Raw genomic sequence first — 17,429 nt, forward strand, 5'->3', positions numbered from 1 at the left:
TTCCAAAAATGAGATGAAAGTGAAGCAATGGAGACTTGTTGGCGTTAGTTCATCAATGACAAGTGACTTATTTGCAGAACTGGATAATAGTTTTCAAATATTAGAAAAATGTATTTCCTTTTTTCGTGTGGTATGTAAAAATATAATGACACTTATAAATTTAATCTGAAATATTAACATTCTTCTCTGTCATTTTAAATGTAGACCAGGAGTTGCCAACCTCTTTCTGTAAAAGGCCAGATAGTAAATATTTCAGGTCGGTAGGTCACTTCACCATTGTGTCGCCAAAGCAGCCATACACAGTGTGTGTGTGAAGGGCCATGGCCACATTCCACTGAAACATTCAGACAGTAAGCTGGTTCAGACAATAAGGGCCATTGTTTGGTTTAGAAAGCAAAACCCAAATCAAACTCCAGTTTGTAGGCTTTGCCAATTTCTGTGGTATAAAAACTCCCACAATGCCAGATATCACTACGTAGGTGACATCATTAAATGTGGAGTTGGTAGGGGATGTGCAGTAGCAGACCTTTCTGTAGTATTTCCACCGTACAGATGCAATAGGTGCCAATAACTAAGAGCATAGGTGATCTATAAGAAAATAATTAAGTGATGGCTTATATACTTTAGTTTTGTTTCAAATATGATTTAATTTACTTTTTAATACTGTCTGTATTGAACAACAAGCTTACAAAATTCAAGAATTTATCAACTGGCTGTTATGAGTTTGTGCAAGCTAGTCCCAGCACACTGTTCTAAAAATAATGGACATTATTCTAAGTTTTTCACATGTCTTAACTCTAATCCTCCTAACAGCTTTATGAAAGAAGCACTTAATGAGAGAAGCACATCATTTGTGGAAACTGAGGCACAAAAATTAACTGGTGCCTTATTTTGGAATAGTGTGTTTCAAACAAGACAGTCTAACTTGCTAGTCTAACACTAAACCTAACCTTTATGCTATCCTGCATCCCAAAGTGGTGATATCTAGCTTAGACCCTATTGTACAGCTCGCTACATTGGGTAGGGTAGGAGTTGGGGAGTGCTTTGTAGAATAGTGCTTACCTCTGTTAGTTACACCCAAAAAGCAACACTTCATAACTTTTATAAACTTGGTTCTTGTATGATTTATGCCTTCTAGTTGTAGATCTCCTCGCTCTCCATCCCTTGTACTGATGACCTTCTGTACTATTGTTGTGGTGTCACATTAGCTCAATTTCTACATTCCCATAGCAATTTCAGTTCTAGTTACTTGTCATGTAACTTATTGCTTTTCATAATTAATCTTTAAAAAAGAAGGAATGTGAATTTGAAGTTGCAGCTCTGCATTCAAATGCAAGCCTTATCACTTAGATATCTAACTTATAAAATGCAATGAGCATCTTACCATGCCAGGTGGTTGTAGGATTAAATGAGCTCAGATGACAGACATGGTGCTGGAACCAGAGTAGGAATGATGGGGAATAATCATGCAAACAAAGTGTGAGGCTTGTTAAAGAATGGTCTTTGCACCTTCCAATGATCTCCCTTCTATTCTTGACCCAAAAGCTTAAGAAAGGGCATTTGAGTGCCCTTTTGAGTTAGACTTATTTTCCTTCTTACAGTCTGCTCAGCAAATGTGGACATATCAACTGGGAACTTGTTCTGGCTGCCTTGTGACAGAAGTGTTATTCAGAAGACTACAATTATTAGCCCAGACACACAGACTCTCTATAGAGTGAGCAGCATTATACTCCATCTTCTTCTCGATTGGCCAAGGAGGATGCTCTACTGGGTAGAAAGTGGAAAACATTTGCAAAGGATGACCCTTGATGGCAAAAACAGACAGGAAGTCTGGAGAGGCACCTGGATGGCAGACACTCAAATGACCTTAGACCTCGGCTCATCCAGCATCCTCTGGACCACCAAAGGGCATGGTAAGCACCACACAACCAGTGCAGTTGGAAGAAGCTGGAGGGGATGAGTGAGAACTTGTGTTTAGTAAAAGTATTTCAGTTATTCTTAGAACAAGGTAAACTATAAGCTCAAATTCTGGTCTTCATACTCAAAGGTTGGGTATGTGTCACTTACATCAAACTCGGGTCTCATCTCTAAGTCTAGACTTAGGATTTTAAAAAGAAAGCTCCATAAATAACATACATAATATATTTTTGCAGTTTTCAAAGTTTGTTTCTAGCTCTATAAGAAGTAATGGAACTAAACTTCTATTGCAAATGAAATACAGGTGCTTCAGTTATAACTTGGTAATAGGTACAAGTTACACTGTGTAGCCAAATTTAATAGTCTTCCCACTGAAAAGCCATCTGTGAGGCCTGGCAGCTGCGTGCTGATGACCCGTGCTTTAGTGCATTCATGGAAGATGGTAAAGTCCCACCTGATGCGCCCACATGGCAGACCTACGCTGCTCTCTCTCCTGGAGCTTTAAACACTTCGTTGGACCATCTTTAACTATAAATCAACAAAATGTAAGAAGAAGAATCTGTGTTTATTTTCAATTTGGGGTCACCAAACCTCAATCAAATCATGCCCCACAGGTTATTTGTTCTATATCAGCTTGTAAGAACTTGACTCTTCCCTAGGGTTGCAAAGTCTAAGTCTCCTAAAAAATAGAACATATACTTTGAACAAGACCTGGAGTGACGGCATTATTGCTGCCCATGAGCCCTACCTGGTGACAATGAATGGAGCAGCTCTTGTGCTCTGGAACAGGAAGACGCTGGAGCCCTTCTCCATGTCCAAAGAGCCACATGTAAAGAAAATAATCATCCTGGCAGAGAACCAGGAGGTTCCAGGTGAGTCTTCCTGTTCAATGAGATCCACTTTACCTGGCTCTTCTCAGAGTGTTGTGCTTTTTTAAAATATATGTTTAATAACTTCAGAGGGGAAGAGAGAGGGAGAGAGAGAGAGAGAGAAATATCAATAATGAGAGGAAATCATTGATAGGTTGCCTCCTGCACAACCTATACTGGGAATGGAGCTCACAACCTGGGCATGTGCCCTGCCCTGGAATCAAACTGTGACCTTCTGGTTCATAAGTCAACGCTCAACCACAGAACCATGCTGGCTAGGCCAGAGTGTTTTTATAGGATAAAATCCTGGGCATCTTTAAGTTTGTATGGCTGTTCTCCCAATCCCCAATTCAGCAGGCCTTCTCCTTAACTTGTCCATGTCCCAGGAAAGTAAGGATCTAAGATGGTTTTCAAAGTTGCTAAACGACACAAGTCCTGGACAATACTTGGAGAAGTCTGCACACCACAGCCTCTTCTAAGAATCATCTTGCACATTAGCATATTAGAGCTCTTAGTCTAGCACTACAGACAGCCACTGAATTTTCTCTAAAGAAGTTTCCCAAACTGATTTGATTTTACGAAGGAACCCCCTCTCTCTATAGTGGTAATATCTTATGGAGAACCCATGTGTAGCTGCCCTGGGGCTGTGGATACCAACAAAAGCAGTAATCTCTTTCTGTGGACGCTGCACATAGTCATTCAGGGTGACCTGTGTAAGGTTGGGTTACCCTTTTTTCCCCTATGTAAGCCTTGGACACAGAGTCCAAAAGTCTGATCTTGGATCTTAAGGCAGAAGAAGAAATCCTATTACAGGGGTCTGGGGGGCCTGTGGACAGAGCAGCTGAAAGTCCGAAGGAAGAGTAGAAATGAAAAGGGACAGAAGCATTTCTCTTTCATGTATCCAATCCACAAGATCTCTCATCTCCCTCTTTTGTCTAAACTATTTTACTTTTTTTAAAAAAATATATTTTTATTGATTTTTTACAGAGAGGAAGAGAGAGGGATAGAGAGCTAGAAACATCGATGAGAGAGAAACATCAACCAGATGCCTCCTGCATACCCCCTACTGGGGATGTGCCCACAACCAAGGTACATGCCCTTAACCGGAATCGAACCCGGGACCTTTCAGTCCGCAGACCGACGCTCTATCCACTGAGCCAAACAAGTTAAACCAACCAATGAATCAAAAAGTAAATTTACTTTTTGATTCATTGGTTGGTTTAACCTGATCTTAATAAGAAGCATTAGGCACATGAACATATTTATGAGGTGGTAAAGTGTGTCAATGAACAGAGTTAACCCTTTTGGTAACAAATCCAATTTTGATTAGTCTATTGTGAAATCTGTTGGGTTGCTGTGATAGGTGCTGAAGAGTATGAAGTGGTAATTTTGCATAGTGTAACTTACACATCTCAATGAGTGTTCATGTTATACTGGCTCCTGTCCTAGACCACAGATGGTATAGGAGGGAACCAAACAGAACAAGTCCCCATCATAGAACTTACTTTATTTTTTGTTCCCAGAATATAGCATTAGGTGGTGAAAAACAATCAAGGTTAAAGTTAATAGACCTGAAAGTGGAAAACAATTGGTCCAAATTCAAAGCCAATAGACAATGGGCAAATGTCCCACACTTTATCTAAAGATCTAGGCTCGGTTTCACTTTTCTTCCTACCCAGTCATACCTGGTTTTCTGGAGGAGGGGACAGCAGAAGCCAATCTCCATTGCTAAAGTCTAATAGACTGATTTGCTGAAGCAACTGCTTATTCTAGGTCCCAGGGTTGAAGGAGCAACCACAATCACCTCCCCTACTCTTCCTTCACCACGCCCTCTACTTTGCACCCGATCCTCTGTTCCCTGTCGGAATGGGAAGGAATGCATTTCTCAGGAGTACCTCTGCGATGGTGTGCGTGACTGTCAGGATGGCTCTGATGAAGAGAACTGTTTCCATTTGTGCAACAGACCAGGTCTGTCAACATCTCCTATTATCAGTGTTTTGTTGCAGGTACACTAAACAAAACTATGGTATGAATTGCCAGGCTGTTTATTATAATCACAAGGGGCCCAGTTCATGAATTTGTGCACCTTGAAAGGAACCGTAGGCGGCGAGGCTGCCGAGGGCACAGGGGCAGATCTCTGCCCATCCTCCATGCCCCCGCCTGGCTCCACCTGCCGCAGCCACCAGTCCCCTCTCTGCCAACAGCCCTGCTCCCACTGCTGCTGGCCCTCTTGCATCCACTGGTGGGGCAATTGGGGCTGGTGCCAGCAGTGGGTGCCAGTGGCAGTGGCTGCCCTGATCACCCCTCAGGAGAAGGGGAGGTAGAGAAGCCCTGAGGGGCGATCAGGGTAGGCAGTGGCAGCTCACACCCACTGACGGTGCCAAGCAATCAGGGTCAGTCCCAGGAGCCAGCAGCAGGTGTGAGTGGTGGCTCCAGCACTGGCTGCAGGTGCGAACAGGGTCAGTGCTGGCAGCAGGTGTGAGCACCAGGCAGGACTGCAATGTGCGGGAGCAAAGAATTTTTAGTATCCACCAGAGGCTCGCCCTGATAACAGTGACTGGTGCCCCACCTTGGTCTGGCACCCCTACTCACCTGCTTCACCATTCCGCTGTAGCTGATGCCTGCCATGTTCCACATGCACCCTCTGATGGTCAGTGTATGTAATAGCGACCTATTGTTTGATTGTTCGGTTGTTCCACCATTCAGTCTATTTGTATATACTTGCTAGATAAATTATCATAGATAAAAGTCATAGTCTGTTTGAATACTGATTCTGTGAGCTCCCATTGCTTCTTTGCTTCCTCAGATTTGCTCGAGTGTTCCAATATTTGCCTTAATATAGGCTGAGTTATAGTGCCCTAAATGGTCTGCTTGGTAGTCATTAAAATCATGAAACAAATATGAGGCCATATTTAAGCATCCCAGGCTGGCTTGCTAACTTAATTGGCCAGAGCACTTTATCAAAGTTTGCTTATGGATCACCTGAGGTATAGAATTCAGTCTATTTACCCTTCAAACTCCAGAATGAGGGTGAGTTCCTCTAATTTTGAACCTTCCGTTTGGCTGAGTGGTGCTAGCTCTTGACCCTTTCCATTAAGGGGTCTTCCAGTGTCTGGATGGAAGCAAGTGCCTCGAGGAGAACCACCACTGCGACGGGGCCCAGCAGTGCTCCGATGGGTCTGATGAGCTGGACTGCTGGAAGCCCACGGAAGACTGCTCTGTGCGTTGTGACAACAAGACCCGCTGTGTCCCTAAGAGCTGGCTGTGTGATGGCCACGCAGACTGTTCTGACAAGGAAGATGAACAAGGATGTCGTAAGTTCCAGGAAACTTCCTTGGAATATTTTAAGCTACATTTTAGTGGATTCTCCTTATTCCTGATAGTTAGGTTCTATAAAGTTGCTGTGGATGCTGAATATGTGGATATGAAATCATTGCTCTCAGAAAAAAAATGGAGAGTGTGGTTTCTACAAGTCTCCGATCACATGTTGGTCAACCAATCAATATACAACTTTGTTTCCCATGTTTCTGTTTAAAGGAAACTTTATATACATTGTTGGCTCATTCATACTGAAGTCACAGCCATCAGCACTGTATCTCATGCTAGGACAAAGCTCATCCAACACATAATTTCTCCATTAAGCACCAAGACTGACTTCTTGCACTTAGGAACACTAGACTGCACTTCAGCACTTTGCTGGGGGACATTATCACCAAAATCAGAGCAAAATCACCAAAAAGTTTAAAAATATGAAAATCATGACCCTAAAGTGACTGCAAATAGCACACATATGCACAGTATGACAAATGAAATCAGAAGATAGAGAGTTGCCTTCCTCAACCTCAGCTGGAATGCATGTGTCAGACAAGTCAATTTATTTTTATTTTTTATTTTTGTTGCTTTGCTGTATCTCAGCAAATGACCATGGAAGTGTGGCAGTACTGCTTTTGGGGGTTCACAAGTAAATTTAAGCAAGGTGGTAAATGTGCAAACACTGAATCCACAAGTACAATAATAAAGATCAATTGTAGTTACTACCCAGTTACCAGGCTAAGATGAAAGTTTCTGAGTGAGAGGAACATTGAAGGTCATGCTATAACTTCCTCTTTCGAAGACAAGATTTCCATTACTGGAAATCCAGTCTACTACCAAAATAAAGTATTATTTCTTATTGTAATAAAATCACCCCCCGTGAAGATTTTAACTTTGGTCCTACATCTTCCCCTGGGATGGGCCATCTCATTTTCTCCCTTCATCAGATACACAATCTTTATATTTATTCTTCTTAATTTCATGTTTCAAAGGCCTTCATCACATGTTGGATTAAGGTAGAAGAAAGTGGGTAATGTAAGATGATATATTTGGATGTGGAGGCAGCTGGGTACCTAGAGGATTTAACTGTACTTGGGCTTATAAAAACATAAGGAGGAAAGAGACATAGGAAGAAAGTAAGGAGACATCCAAGGTATAATTTACTTTTTAATACATACTTATAGTTTTGCTGAGGAACTGACCCTTTTTCTTGAACCAAGTCAAGCAACTTCTGTCTATAGAAATTGAGTTTAAGAACATAGATTATAGGGTGTGTTGGATATTGTGGGGGATTTTTTTTTTTTCATGAATGACACTAAGGTCCCAGAGGAGACTTCCACTTTTCCTTCCTATCCCAGTGTCCTTCCATCCCTGTCCCTCTGCCATCATTCTCCAGGACAGAAGGCTTTTCTGGGCCAGTTTAGCAGGTCTTGTCTGCATATCTCTACTCAAACCACTTCTCTGCCCTAACACCTGCTGGGGCTTAGTTCCCAACATGACAGGAGAAGACCAGGAAGTCTTCCAACCACTTTTATGTTCCATCAAATCACTTCTGCATCTTGCTGAGTTCTTACCTAAAGCTTTTGTTTTTCAGTTCATGAAAAATGCAGCATATCTGAATTTAGATGCAAGAATGGCCAATGCATATCTCACTCTCTGCGCTGTGATGGGAACCGAGACTGCCTGGACCACTCAGATGAAGAGGGCTGTCCTGCTGCCTGGCCCCAGCAGTGCCCCTCGGGGGAGGTGAAGTGCCCAAGGAGTGGAGAATGTGTGCTGACAGAATGGCTATGTGACCACGACTTAGACTGCAAAGATGGAAGCGATGAGAAGGTAGTCGCTCTTCTTCCAGAAAGATAGAATAGACTTTTCATCACAAGAGGAACACAGGCTTCCCTGTAGGAAACTTAGAGAAAACATAAGAACAGAGGTCCACCAAGTGGCCAGAAAGCCTTGAAACTACACAAAGTGTCCAAAGTGTTAACATCCTCCTGTTGAAAGTCAAATTTTCTAAGAGGCAAGTGTTAGGTCTTGGTGTCCCACTCAGAGGTGCACTCTGAAGCTCTGCTCAGTGGTCATGATGGAGCAACTAAAGCTCCTACTTTGTGTGTGAGGCCGCCTGGGCTTGACTTCTACAGCTTGCACTTGACCTTAAGAAAGTACTTACTCCCTCATGTTGTATTTCCTCATCAGTAAAATAGGTATAAGATATGCCTTGTAGTGTCTGAAGGGTTGAGTGGATCTGGGGTACAGCAGGGTCCCTCCCTTCCTCTTGCACATCCTGCCCAGCCCTGAGTATCCAAGTCAATTAGGTGTAAAACAGCGATCAGCGAACTGGGGTGTGTGTTAGGCACGGTGGAAGGAATCCCAGGAGAGAGCTTCTAGAGTGCCCTTTTCCTGATGCCTCTTGAATGAAGACTTTCTAATTTGACAAAACACATCTCTTCCCGCTCCCACTCATAGTTGTGAGCTCCTTGCCTAACCTCCAGTCGGAGTTTCTCCTAATCTGTGTCACTGAGAGTGTAGGCTCTGCCCAGCCTTGTTGCCAAGGGCCTTGAGGATTGTCTCTTAAACGCAGGTGTCTTTCTCCGAGAACCCCTCCCCATGTGCTGATTGCCAGAATCACTGCGTCCCCCTCTGTCTCCACAGAACTGTCACTCTGAGGAGCTGCGGTGCGGCTCCAGGCAGTGGTCCTGTGCCAGTGCCGACCAGTGTGTGCTGGACTCCTGGCACTGTGATGGGCAGCGTGACTGCAGGGATGGCAGTGACGAGGCTGGGTGTAAGTGCAGGTCTGCCACCGAAGGGAGAGGCAGGGGGCAGCTGCTTGTGCTGGTGTAAGACAGCAGCTCAGCCAGCCCCTGCTGCAGGACCCGACACCCTTCCTTCCCTAGAATGGAGGCCTCCTGCCCATACGGAAGCATGGCCAGGGGAGGGTGGGTGTTTGTGGGTTTGACCATGACTGCAGGGCATCGTCCTCTGCAGGTGCCCCCAAGAAGTGCGGGAATTCTGAGTTCCAGTGCCACTCCTCTGCCTGCCTCAACCTCAGCCTGGTGTGTGACGGGAAGGAGGACTGTGCCGACGGCTCGGACGAAGGTGGACAGTGCTCAGCGTCAGCATGCAGCCAAGCACAGTGTTCCCACACCTGCTACCCATCCCCCCAAGGCCCTGTGAGTGCACCAGTATGTTCCCAGCAGCTTCAAACCTGGTCTTGGGAAGGTCGTCCCTGACTGCTCCGTAAGCTCTCAGTCTTAGTGGCAGAGCTGTGCTGACCCACTTGCCAGAAACCAATTCCAACATGTAATAATTACAAGAGTTTGGTCAAAAGGTTGATGGAACTTGGGTGGGTGGGGGGTGGGGGGACACTCAACAAGGGCTAAACGGCACTTCCCCCAAATCTGAATAGAATTGTTAGCTGCCAGACAGCTCAGGGCATTTTTAAAAAATATATATATTGTATTGATTTTGTACAGAGAGGAAGGGAGAGAGATAGAGAGTTAGAAACATCGATGAGAGATAGACATCGATCAGTGCCTCTTGCACACCCCCTACTGGGGATATGCCCGCAACCAAGGTACATGCCCTTGACCGGAATCGAACCCGGGACCTTTCAGTCCCCAAGCCAACGCTCTATCCATTGAGCCAAACCAGTCTTGGCCAGCTCAGGGCATTTTATTGTCTCCTGTTGGCCAAACACCTGAACAGCTGTACACTATTTCCCAAACTGACAATGCTTCAATATCCTTTGATACCTTACCCTTTGAAGTGTATTATTTCCACCTTGCCTTAGGGATAAATCCTGTTAATAAAAGCAGGGTTCTGAGCAAAGAAGAGTCTTTAGTTTCTTCAGCTGAAGCTTCTCTGACCCCCAATGCCTTGTAAAATTATCTTTTGTCTTCAGATTCTTTAATCATCTCTGCACCCACTCACCAGTGTCCCTGTGTCTGAGCTATTCTGGGCTCCTGGTGAGTCCCGTCTCCTTCCTTTCCTGTCTGGTGATTTCTGCAACCCTATGAACCAGCCTCCCCTAACTCTACCACCATGGTCCTTCCCACCCCAGCTGTGAGCTCGGGGTCACACTTGGGGCTGAGCAAGACGTTTTTGTGGTTGTCCCAAGAGCCAGGTAACCATCCCTCAAGCGGCAGCTGGGAAAAGGGAGTACCTACCCATACAGAAGTCCTTTCCATGTGAGTCAGATGGAATGTGACTTGCCCTCAAGTTAGGAACTGCCTATGCTCTCGTCTAGCATTATTAGTTGGCTGAACATAGTGACCTTAATTCTGATGGGTAAGTAGAAGAAAGCGGAGTTCTCCTGCCTGGTCCTTGGTAGCACCTCTATTGGGAGACAGCCCATTCAGTTAGGTCTGCATGCCTCTTCACTTTCTGGTTGTGCTGGGGGTCTAGGTGTCCTGTGCTGAACTTGGACACCTTGTTAGCTCAGGACCCTTGGTGGTGGCAAGGGTGTGAGGTGTGTGGCAGGGCTAATAGGAAGAAGAGAGTGACTGTATTCAAAATAAAGTTGGTCCTGCCCTAACTGGTTAGACTCAGTGAATAGAGCATGGGCCTGTGGACTGAAAGGTTCCAGGTTCAATTCTGGTCAAGGACATGTACCTTGGTTGTGGGCACACCAATAGGAGGTGTTCAGGAGGCAGCTGATGGATGTTTCTCTCTCATCTATGTTTCTAACTTTCTATCCCTCTTCCTTCCGCTCTGTAAAGAATCAATAAAATATATATTTAAAAATCCCACAAGAAAACAAAATAAAGTTGGTCCTAAGAAGCATTTGAGTTGCTGACAATGAATGTGTTGCCATGTGATTTTTATAGTAAGATGGAAGTCTTTTTAAATCAATGTTGTACTGTCTTTGGAAAGTCTTAATGCTTTCATCAACCTCTTTCAGATATGTGCTTGTGAGCAAGGCTTCGAGTTAAAGAGCAGTGTCGGAAGCTGTGAGGATGTGGATGAGTGCCGGAGGTTGGGTGGTCGGCCTTGCAGTCAGACCTGTATCAATACCGAGGGCTCCTACCATTGTACCTGTCACCCTGGCTACTTGCTGGAGCCTGATGGCCACACCTGTAAAGCAACAGGTTAACTGGAGCTGGGAATGTCTCTTAGGCTGGGTCATAGCTTCAAGGTCCTAAATCTTCCAGGAATACCAATACACATCTCTTTCTCAGGTCTCAAATGCTCCTGGCAGCTTTGTCTGTCTTCAGAGCAAGATTAGCAGAATCTTAAAACACTCTTTTTTAAAACTCCTATTTCAGACTGAATTTGAGTTTGAAAGAGTCTACTAAAAAGGAGTTATTATAACAAAGCCATAACTGTGGCCTTGTACCCATGGATCAGCCTTACCTGAAGCTAGAATAAGTGTCTGAAGTCCTAACAAGCACTTCTTTCCTGCCCACCTACCCCCAAATATTTAGTTATAAATGTTTTTATTTCTAAGTATCTTCAAATGTGGGCATCAGCTCAACCATTACATCCAGGGAAAAGCTACTTAGATGCCAGATAGCTGATATCACAGCCCTGGCGATGAGGAGGCAAAGACTACTTTGTCCTCTGATTCCTTAGCCAGTGCTGGGGTTTACTCTTCCAACTCCTTAAAACCACGCTGAAAGTAGTTCTTATTCAACAGGTGCTGAACCAATCCTGCTTGTGGCCATTCAGGGTAACCTACTTCTCTATGGATTGAGGAGCTTGAAAGAAGATATTCTGGCAGCTACAGACAAGAACCTGGTTATTTCCTCTATTGACTATGACTTGCTGGATCAGAAAATCTTCTGGACAGAGCTTGGTGCAGAAAGTATTAAGTGGATAAGCATGGACGCAAAGAAGAAAGGGACTGTAGTCAAAGGTATGTCCCTTGCCCTTATTACATACACATGGCATGGAAAACGAGCTGAGTGGCCATTAAGGTTCCAAACATCAGCTTAATTATATCTCCTCAATTAAAAGGGGTCAAGGCTTGCTGGTTGGTTGAAATGGAAAGATGCATTGTTATCTCAGTAGACAGGGGAGAAAGCCACATTATCAGCCAGTGACCAATCCGAGCAATGGCCATCTTCCTCTACAAACAGTACTTTGGAGCATTTTAAAGAAGACTGCTTTGATGGAAATGCATATGCCAGTTGGAAAATGAATTAACATGGCATGCTAGTCTGATGCCTATGCGTTAAAAGCTAGCAAGAGCTATAATTTAACCTAAGTACACATATTGAATGGTTTCCTCTCTTCAGGAATAAAGGCAGACTGTATGGTGGTTGATTGGATTGGGAGGAATCTCTACTGGACAGATGGCACAGCTGGGCAGATTTTGGCAATTCAGTTGACTGCTATGTGGCCCGGAAAACCTGAATACTCGATTGTCCTGGATGATCACTTAAATCAGCCTCTGTCTTTGGCTTTAGATCCCTTAAATGGGTGAGTCCAGGCATAACAGTGTCTGGTCAAGTTCTTTAAGTGTGTTATTCCTCCTTAGTTCTTCTTTAATTGTGTTCACTCACCACAGAACAAGTGAATTGAAGAAACTTTATCTGACTTTATATTCTACTAGTAGCTTTCTGTGGGGTCTGGCTGCTCAGCGCCCAGTGCCCAGAAGCTCTCTGTGGCCCAGAGGCCCATCCATGGCCAGGGTGGAATGGTTGCCTCATCCTCATTGCCACAGTGATGAAGCAAGTATTCTTCCAGGCTGCTCATGCTGCCTGCTCTCAGTGGCGGCCATCCCCCCCCCCCCCCCCCCCCCCCCCGCCCAGGACTGGGGGATTTGGGCAGGGCTGAGAGGACTGGACACCACCGTCTTGTGGCTATGAATGCTGCCATCTTTGTGATAGAGTGACGGTTAATTTACATATTACCCTTTTATTATATAGAATGTTCATTTAGATCAACAATACACATAGAATTCTGAAAGCTTCTGGAGAGAGAAGAGCCCTTTATCTCAGTAAAGTAAGCTGTAAGTTGCTCACTTGGTAGCCCCCCTATACTTTCTTTTGCCAAAATAAGCAAATATACCTCTGAGTAGAGAATTTTTATGGCTCTAAAATTGCAGGGGAGGGAGAATAGAACTACAGATAGTATTTAATTTACAATAATGTGCTTGGGGTTGGGGCAGGATAATTGTGTTTTGGTATTAAACCTGGGTTCATCATCTAGTGTCTTTTCTCTAGGAACTTAGAGACATTTCCTACTTGGCAGAGCCAAGCCCTCATTGGGATGGCTATCTATACTAATAAAAGGGTAATATGCTAATTAGACTGGATCAACCGGATGTCCAACTTCCTCCCAGACAAAGCCATGGGATCAGGGGCTGAAGCAGAGCGAGTTAGGGGTGATCTGGCTGGCGCTGGGATGCAAGCAATTAGGGGTGAGATCAGGCTGGCAGGGGAGGGCAGTTGGGGGTGATCAAGTTGGCATGGGAGGGCAGTTGGGGGCAATCAGGCAGGCAGGTAGGCAGAGGTGGTTAGGGGAGATCAGGCAGACAGGCGAGAGGTTAGGAGCCAGTGGTCCCAGATTGGGAGAGGGATGTCTGACTGCCTGCAGGATCAGTCCTAAACCAGCAGTCAGCTATTCCCTGAGGGATCCCAGATTGGAGAGGGTGCAGGTTGTGCTGAAGGACACCTCCCTCCCCCATGCACAAATTTCATGTACTGGGCCTCTAGTGTATATATATAGTATATATATGAGATTAACATGTATATATATATATAATTAATATGCAAAGTGTCCCTTTGGGAGTTCGACCAGAGACCAGGAGTTTGATTGATCCTATGATGTGTACTGACCACCAGGGAGCAATGCAGAATAAAGGAATGCTCCAGCCAGCAGCTGGCAGCCAGGGAAGGAAGGCCCCAGCTGTCAGCCAGAAGGCCCTGTTGGGCCCTGATATCTGGCCAGGTCTAGGGACTTTACCCATGCATGGATTTTGTGCATTGGGCCTCTAACATGGCATGCCAGTAATTATATATATACTATTAATAGTATATAATAAAAAACAGCCTGGCTGGAGTGGCTGAGTGGTTGAGTGTTGATCTATGAATAAGAGATCACAGTTTAATTCTCAGTCAGGGCATATGCCCAGATTGCAGGCTTCATCACCAGTAGGGGACATGCAGGAAGCAGCCAATCAATAATTATCTCTAATTATTGATGTTTCTTTTTTGTTTTGTTATCCTTCCTTGAGGATATTTTCCCATTGATTTTTAGAGAGTGAAAAGGAGGGAAACAGAGAGAGAGAAATATTAATGCGAGAGACACACATCAATTGATTGCCACATGAAGCCTCACCATGGCTGTGGATTGAGCCCGCAACCGAGGTACATGCTTTTGACCGGAATCAAACCCAGGATCCTGATGCTCTATCAACTGAGCCAAACCAACTAGGGCTCATCATTGATTTTTCTCTCTCCCTCTCCCTTCCTCTTTGAAGTAAATAAAATATATTTAAAAAAATAAAAATAAAAAATAAGACAGACCAAAACTCTGGATTCAAAGGGAACCCAGATTGTGTATCCTTCCTGTTTTTCTCACCTTTTCAACATCTTCAACCAGGAATCTGTTAATATGGACCTCAGCAAAATGAAAGTAGTTTTTTTGTTTTTTGTTTTTTTAAATATACTTTATTGATTTTTTACAGAGAGGAAGAGAGAGGGATAGAGAGTTAGAAGCATCGATGAGAGAGAATCATCGATCAGCTGCCTCTTGCACACCCCCTACTGGGGATATGCCCGCAACCAAAGTACATGCCCTTGACCGGGATCGAACCTGGGACCTTTCAGTCCACAGGCCGACACTCTATCCACTGAGCCAAACTGGTTTTGGCATGAAGGTAGTTTTGATGCAGCTAATGGCTTGTGGCTAAGAATAAGGTCTGCAGCACATGTCTGCCCATGGAGCTAGCATACTTTCCAGCCCACAAAAGATAGTCAGTTTTCCTAAATATCTTTTCCATGGCTTAGGGACTAATGTATTTCTAGTTTTCTTACTCAACTGTCATGATATTTTCCCTACAAATGATAGCTAAACAATCACCATAAAATATCAAGAAAACCTTTTACTACTTTACAATTTTGCTTAAGGAATAGACCAAGTTTGCATTTGAAGAAACATTCATTGGGCATCAAAATCACTGTTTTAAGGGATGAATTGATGTTATTTTCTCTGAGGTAATACTTTATTCCAAAGCTGACTTTTATTCACATAGGTTAATGTACTGGTCTGACATTGGAGGAGAATCTCACATAGAACAAGCTGGAATGGATGGTAGCAGGAGAAAAATGCTCATCAATAAAGGTCTTGGCTGGCCAACTAGCATAGTTCTTGACCAGTTGAGTTGGAAGATATTCTGGGCTGATGACAAATTTCACTGTATTGGCTCTGTCAATCTAGATGGCACTGGGATTAGTGTAAGTGTTGATTTGGTATTATACTTGTATGAACTGGCATGTGCCTGTGTCACACTCATCCCAGAAACCTCACCTTCCCTATTTAGATGTTGCAGCTAACACAGATCAAGAGCCCCTTTTCAGTCACTGTATTGGAGGACGAAATCTTCTGGTCTGAAACAAAGACAAGAACAGTACAGCGTATGAAGAAGATGACAGGCAAGAACAGGGCTGTCCTCATCAAGCGTATTGAACAGCCTTATGGACTCAAGGTCTATAATTGTACTCTTCAAAGTATCCCCCTCATTCTCCCTGAAAAGGCTACATGTGTGAACTGCCCAAAGTACAAATGGGAGTGGCATATCTATCAATAATGATTGAAAAGGAAGATTTATTCATCTGCTATTTTCAAGAATTCAATAAGGTAGAGTGACATCTAGCTGTTTTCTTCCAGATCATGCATGAAGTCCTACAGCCCAGGTCTTCCAACCCTTGCCTGGACACTGGATGTTCTCACTTGTGCCTTCTGAGCCCACGATCCAAGGGGAGCTGTCATTGCCCAGTCGGACTCCTGCTTGCGGATGATGGCATCAACTGTGTCCCTGTTCAGGAGTCTGCCTTTCTGTTCCTTGTGATGCCCACGGTTATCATACAGGTATTGTCCACAGGCGTCCTCACGTGCATGTGCTTAAACTATTGAATACATTCTGTTTCAGACTGAGTCATCTGAATTCTTCCTGTACAGTTGGAATAGTCTTCACACATGACTTAAATTTTAGTATACACTATGTGCTGGGAGTTATCATGCCCAAAATAAAGCAGCTATGAAATAAGAACAAGCTCTTCTTAAAATCCTTTAGGAAATGCTTAGTGCATCAGAACAGAGTGAGACTCGTTTAATTTTGTTTTAGATAATTTTGTTAGATTGTCCAAACACCTGGTTAATGAATGATGTGGATTCCAAATACAAACAGCTTGGCTCCATTTTAGCCTGGAGGTTGGGGCAAATACATTTTGTGAGGGAACTTTTTGGAAATATGAATTTAAGTATTTAATATGAATTTAACATGTATACAAAATCAAGGTAATGAATTAGACTAGACTCAACTGGTATCATCCATTTAACTTTTTTCCCCCCCATAGATTTATCTGAAAAATCTAGGAGCTTTATTAGGACAAGCAATTTTGCCAGAACATAGGGTACTTCCCTTTACCAATATGAACCAGCTGGCATCAGTGGACTACCTTGTCCAGGAAAAGACACTCTACCTTTCAGAGTTGGATAATGGTGATATCAGGCAACTGAGGCTCAAAGAATCTGGAAAGATTTCTTGGAGGAAAATTTTATCTGTGAAGGGGACAGTAATCGACCTTGCTGTGGACTGGTTGAGTGGAAACATATATTGGATTGACAGTGAAAACCCGCATATCAATGTAGCTTCATCCAAAGGCCAGTATTCCACTGTCTTGTTCAGCGACAATCTGTCCCACCCAACCTGTGTTGCGCTCCATCCACCCACTGCAATCATGTGTTTTGTGGATCTGGGTTCCCAGGATGGTGGTGGACGTGGTTCTAGCATCGACTGTGCCTCCATGGATGGCATCAGGAGGAAGGTGCTGTGGCAGAAATCCCAGGTCCCAGTGGGCCTGGCCTTTTCTGATTCAGGGACCCGAATATACTGGGCTGATTCCAGTAAGTAATGATTATCTCCATCGTAAATGGGAGTCTGAGGGACCTTGGCCAGAGTAAAGTAGAAATGTTCAGTTTTCTGGTCTGCAGGCATAATAACAACTTCAAACAGCTTTTAGGTCTGAGTTTATATTTCTGTATCACTTTCTAAACAAATACAAACATTCCCCATCCTGAGTTGCATATGACAGCCCATAGTCATGCAATAGCCCCTTTGGGAAGGCATTAAATTGAGAACTTAAAAAATATGCATGAGCAAATATT

General features: G+C 44.0%; 1 protein-coding gene across 2 annotated transcripts in view; it reads left to right on the forward strand.

Annotated features, from left to right (window-relative positions):
• LOC118730422 (low-density lipoprotein receptor-related protein 1B) overlaps positions 1-17,429 on the forward strand; it is a 45,272-nt gene that overhangs the window by 19,330 nt on the left and 8,513 nt on the right. For both annotated transcript variants that reach the window (XM_045588911.1, XM_036458382.2), the window contains exons 13-26: positions 1,602-1,913; positions 2,577-2,789; positions 4,560-4,754; positions 5,885-6,100; positions 7,693-7,931; positions 8,748-8,877; positions 9,081-9,265; positions 10,996-11,182; positions 11,731-11,949; positions 12,332-12,515; positions 15,295-15,496; positions 15,583-15,747; positions 15,930-16,130; positions 16,619-17,168. In XM_045588911.1, coding sequence (XP_045444867.1) covers positions 1,602-1,913; positions 2,577-2,789; positions 4,560-4,754; positions 5,885-6,100; positions 7,693-7,931; positions 8,748-8,877; positions 9,081-9,265; positions 10,996-11,182; positions 11,731-11,949; positions 12,332-12,515; positions 15,295-15,496; positions 15,583-15,747; positions 15,930-16,130; positions 16,619-17,168 — 3,198 coding nt within the window. The remainder of the gene's footprint in view (positions 1-1,601; positions 1,914-2,576; positions 2,790-4,559; positions 4,755-5,884; positions 6,101-7,692; positions 7,932-8,747; positions 8,878-9,080; positions 9,266-10,995; positions 11,183-11,730; positions 11,950-12,331; positions 12,516-15,294; positions 15,497-15,582; positions 15,748-15,929; positions 16,131-16,618; positions 17,169-17,429) is intronic.

Source organism: Pipistrellus kuhlii, unplaced genomic scaffold (assembly GCF_014108245.1).
Source record: "Pipistrellus kuhlii isolate mPipKuh1 unplaced genomic scaffold, mPipKuh1.p scaffold_m20_p_3, whole genome shotgun sequence".
In the NCBI taxonomy this organism is placed as follows: domain Eukaryota; kingdom Metazoa; phylum Chordata; class Mammalia; order Chiroptera; family Vespertilionidae; genus Pipistrellus; species Pipistrellus kuhlii.